Source organism: Coccinella septempunctata, chromosome 7, assembly GCF_907165205.1.
Source record: "Coccinella septempunctata chromosome 7, icCocSept1.1, whole genome shotgun sequence".
Taxonomy (NCBI): domain Eukaryota; kingdom Metazoa; phylum Arthropoda; class Insecta; order Coleoptera; family Coccinellidae; genus Coccinella; species Coccinella septempunctata.
The window spans coordinates 29257752-29263012 of record NC_058195.1 but is presented as its reverse complement, the minus strand read 5'-3'; the positions used below and the strand labels follow the sequence as shown (position 1 = coordinate 29263012).

The 5261-nt window shown below is 33.1% G+C and overlaps 1 protein-coding gene across 1 annotated transcript; it reads left to right on the top strand.

Moving 5' to 3' along the window:
* Window positions 1-1309: 1309 nt before the first annotated feature.
* Window positions 1310-2446, top strand: LOC123316639 (syntaxin-16). Its single transcript, XM_044902821.1, has one exon. The coding sequence runs from the start codon at window positions 1502-1504 to the stop codon at window positions 2438-2440; it is 939 nt and encodes a 312-aa protein (XP_044758756.1). The 5' UTR covers window positions 1310-1501; the 3' UTR covers window positions 2441-2446.
* Window positions 2447-5261: the final 2815 nt, after the last annotated feature.

The following is a 5261-nucleotide window of genomic DNA, read 5'->3' as shown; positions in this document are numbered from 1 at the left end:
AATACATGTCAAGCAGAATATATCGAAACGCATGTTGGACATGACCTTGATCCAGGATATGTAAATCTATCAAAACCAATAAATAAATAGACAAAAAATAGCTCAAAAAATTGCTAGTAAAATTTAATATGACGAAATTCTCAATGAAGTTCGTGAAAATGTAACTGATACAGAAGTGAGCCGCATACACCTTTTAAGGAGAAAAAATTTATATAATATCGAACAGTCTTTCAACTTATCATCATCAGCAGTAAGACATCCAAATGATGGGGTAAGTGTAGACTCGTGGGTTAAAGAAATGCAAGAAGAAAAGCATTGTGTTTTATTTTACAAACCGCAAGACATCCTAGATGAAAAAGAATTTAATTTAAAAAAAGAAGACTTGGTTCTTATCATTATGACTACTGATCACTGTTTTCAACCAGAAATAAAAAATCAAAGAAAAAAAATCATTCTCCTTATCTGTGTAGAATACAGAGTACCTACTTGTTTCAATAAACTATTTAAAATTTTTTTTGACGTATCATTGATCCCAATTCCATAGAATCCCTTTCTGAATTAAGGTTTATTGGTACTTCATTTTACCATCCCCTGGAATAAATACTCACAGAAAGATTTAATTAACATGCTGGAAAAATTTTGCTAATGATAATAGGTCTTTATATTAACCTCAGCGGAAGATGGAGCTTTTCTACTCAACTGAGGAACATAACATACATTTATTCTCATAATTATAACATAAGAATACTATTTTGTAATTCCCAAGTAGTTGCACATCATTCCTCATAAATATTGATATCTCCGAAAGTGTTTATATTTTAACATGATAACGTATATTATTTGAAATAAAATGTACTTTGCCAATCCTGAGAACCTAATCTTGTTTATCTGCCTATTCCTATTATTAAACAACATAAAAGAGGAAACGATTCCAAATATTATTAAACTCTGATTAAACCTTTTAATTTGCCGGCGCTGCCGACCATAGAGATATGATTACAAATATTTGTCAGACAGTCTGTGTTCTAGGTTCATTTGTAAGGCACAAGAAATAGACGCTAGTTTACTGATATTGAAGTCAGGAATTCGACATATACGGACCGCCTACTTACTAACCAGAAGTAACCAAAGTGGACCACACTGACCACAGCCTAGTTGTGCTCCTTGACAGCACGGAGTGCACTCGGTGCAGAACTAGTTTTACCCTTAGAACATATGTTCTAAGGTTTTACCAATAGAAAACGCTATATATCTATGTGTTTTATGTTCTGTGCCTGTCTCTGTCATCTTGTCAAAACTGTCAAAGAATATTTGATTTGTGTTTTGTGATATGTTTTGATTTTCTGTTGAGTATATTACAGGAAAACATCGGAATTATCATTATGTCCAGTTTTCGAGCAAAATGTTCTTACAAAAACGTTCAAAGGTGAATGAGTCAAATTTATTGTGTATTGATGCTCTCTTTCTTTTTTCGAAATAAATATTGAATGTGACAGTGGAGATGGCAGCCAGATCTTTAACTGATGTTTTCCTGTTGATGAGGAGTAATGCTATTCGGAATAGAAATATCTTTCCGGATAATGAAGATTCTGAACAAATGAGGTTAGTCAGTCTAAATGATGAGGAGGAAACGCTTTATTCTCATTGTGATAACCATATGCCCCCATCATGGATCAATCATTTGGAAAAGGCCCAGAGTGTTCTACACCAAATTCACATGAGAACTGATGAATTGAAAAGTTTACACTCAAAACATCTACATAAATCTACATTCGATGACAGTTCCACTGATGAAGAAGCTATTGAATACTGTACCCAAGAAATTTCAAGATTGTTCAATGAAGGCCATAAACTAGTCCAAGTAATAAAACATTACTCTTGTGAAGGTTCCACTAAGGAGCAAAAAATAACAGTGAATGTTTATTGCACTTTAGCAGCATCACTTCAAGACTTATCCCAATCATTCAAATCAACTCAAAATAGTTATTTAAGAGAATTACAGTCTCGTGAAGATAGGTCTAAAGTTTATTTTGAAAACCAAGTAGTCAACATTGATATATATGATGATAGTGGAACTGAAGATATTGACAGTTATTTTATTGGTTCACGCCTTCCTACCCAGGAACAAATTCTTTTCTTAGAAGAAGAAAATTCTAAATTTGCATTAGAAAGAGAACAAGAAGTGAACTCTGTTGTGAAGAGTATATTGGAAGTGAATAAAATTTTCAAGGAGTTGAGTATTATGGTTGCCGATCAAGGAACAGTGCTTGACAGGATAGACTATAATATTGAAAAAACACAAATTGATGTATTTGAAGGTTTCAAACAGTTGCGTAGTGCAGACGCATATCAGAGAAAAAATCGTAAAATGTGTACTATTGTTGTGTTGGCGATTGTAACTATATTGGTATTCTTCTTATTAGTACTTATTAAATTCTAATTTATTCACAGCAAATCATTTCATGCAGGATACCTTGTCATATATATTTTCAAACTTTACTTGCAATCATAACAGAAGGATTAATAGCAAATATTTAATTATATAGAGTGATTGAAAAGCAACCCACAACATTAATATTTCTGACATTCACTATTTTGTAGAAAATGCTTGAACAAGTCAATTTTTATTTTCAATTATGCAACTTATCATGTGTGATTGAGGAATTTGTTTGGTACTTTCTATGATGGGTTGAGTCTCATAAATAAGGGACCGCAAATAATTCGCTTAGTGATACAGGATGTTGAAGTTATAATTTTTTTTTCAAGTTTTTCTCTTATAGTATCTATACTTGACAAGATAACTGTAATTGTTTAAAATTTCCATTATAAATATTATAATTGAATTTACTCACCACAGCTTACCAACTGAATTTTTATGACAATATGGATTTTTCTGAAGATTTCAAGAGAATCGTCCAAATTTTTTTTCCTGAAATCTGTAGCAGATATGACAAAACTACAAGAGACAATAATGTTTAGTATAACAACGAATCTTCTTTGTACATTTTTTCAAATTAAGAATGATTCACCAAAAATCAGTTCTGGAGGAAAACGGGGGACAGTGTTCCAGAAAAAATTTCGCTCTGTAGATTTATTATTATTATTGGTGGTCTGCATATGCTGAATGCGTTATGGGTGGTATAACTCCTTTGGTGTTCTTGAATGATCTTCGCTTTTGTTCAATTATTACCATTGAGCAATCGTTTGCAATTTAACTTAAAAGACTTTTATTTTGTTTTTTTGATTTGTCTTTATTGTTTTTGATAATCTCTCCCAAGTTATTAATTTTTCTGAGAGTTACTTTTTAATTGAAATTCTTTCTCAAATACTGGGATATTTCTTCTGATGAAGCTATTATTATAGATTTGTTTGTAAAGTGGTTTGCAACGGTTGTGAACTGTACAGAGCAAGCGCAATTCCATTTTAAGGTAGCGAAAATCCATTTGCGCTTGCCCTGTACAGTTAACGACCGTTGTGAACCACTCTACGAACAAGCCTAATAACCTAATGTGATCTGGAAATAAAAAAAAGCGATTACATTCTGGTTTATTATCCTGAAGGCACTCGTGAACTTTCGCCTCATCATTGCTTTTCGAAATTTGTATTTAGGAAATTGAAATACAGTGGAACTCCCCTAACTCGAACTTCCCTATCTCAAAGAATTCTACAAGTCGAATTTTCTACAGAAACACGTTTTTGCATCATCACCACGTATTTTTTTTCTCTATAAGTCGAATTTCCATAACTCGAATATTTCTAAAACTCGAACTGAAATTCGGCAGTAAACGAGGCGGCAACCAAGCAAAACTCGAATTTTTTGGAGCAACACACACTGCAACTCCTAGGAATTACCCACAGATTACAGAGTAGTAATTACCGAGCGGAAAACCGTGGACAGATCACAGATTACAGAGAGTGGGACAGATCCAAACTTGTTTTTATGTTTTTCTTAGTTTCCTTACATCATATATCTATCATACCTATATATATCTATATAATAGATATATGCCTTACATACGTCGCACCGCGCACGCGCTCTATAAAATAATATCAGTTCTAATTAGCCAACTTTTTGAAATTTGAGAAAGGCTTTGTGTTGGGCCGGGTATATTCGTGTTCTGTGGTGTTGGGTGATATCAGTGGTGAACAAAAATAGCATTGAAGCCGAAACTTACTGTTTAACGCTAAAGGAAAACTTGAAATTGTAATACATCCTCAATACATAAACATTTATATATACGTACGCATTATGTTTAATTCAAAAACCAATTCAATGAATTTTTCCGTAATTCGAATTTTCCATAACTTGAAGTCAAAGTACTGGCCCTTGGAGATTCGAGTTAGGTAAGTTCCACTGTAATTCATAATTGGAATTCATTAGGTCATCAAACATCACAAAGCGTATGGTCCGTATATACACATTTGGTAACCGAAAGTTACCAGAGCGGTTACTCTGGTGACAGATATTGAACCGAATTGTCAGGAATTCGACATATACGGACCGCCCACTACTTACTAACCAGAAGAAACCAAAGTGTATACAGGGTCTTTCACGAGGAACCTCACCCATATTTATACGGGAAACTACTGAACGTATTTTCATGAAATTCAGCACTTATAAGTATTTCACGATGCTGATGAAATCTAATATATTTTCAAGGCATGAGCACCTCCGGTTTTTCCGGAAATGACGTCAACTTCCGTTTTTCAAATTAGAACACCATTTTTTTATTGCAGAAATAGATTCCTTAGAAAATTTCAAGTTATTTTGATGTAACATTTTTCAGTTTTGGTCGGAAAATTCTCTCTGAGCGGGAAAATTCGAAAAAAAAATCGAAAATAGAGCTCCGCTGAAACAAGAATAACTTCGAGGTTTTTGGATGGAAAATTTTCATTTTTGGGATTTTCCAAGATGTAAGATTGATGTATCAACTTTAAAAATCGAAATCGCGATTCATGATGCAGGGGGTGAAAAAATCGCTTTCAAAGTTAGGGATGACAAAATCGTGAAAAATCAATTTTTTCAAATTAGTACCCCATTTTTTTATGGCAGATATTGAATCTACGTTAAAAATAATGTGAGTGTATGCATCACACCCTTGCCCTAAAGTGGATATTTTCTGAGTTATTCACAAAAAACTGTTTTTCGTCTTGAATTTTTAGGTATGTATTTCTTTTCCCTTCACGCCAAAAAGATGAAATTTTCAGGAACTGTTACTTAAACCATGTTTTAGATTTTACTACCCTAATATGCAAGAGAA

What these genes read in the sequence shown, in the direction of transcription:
- LOC123316639 (XM_044902821.1), top strand. Translation starts at nt 1,502, where the DNA reads ATGGCAGCCAGATCTTTAACTGATGTTTTCCTGTTGATGAGGAGTAAT.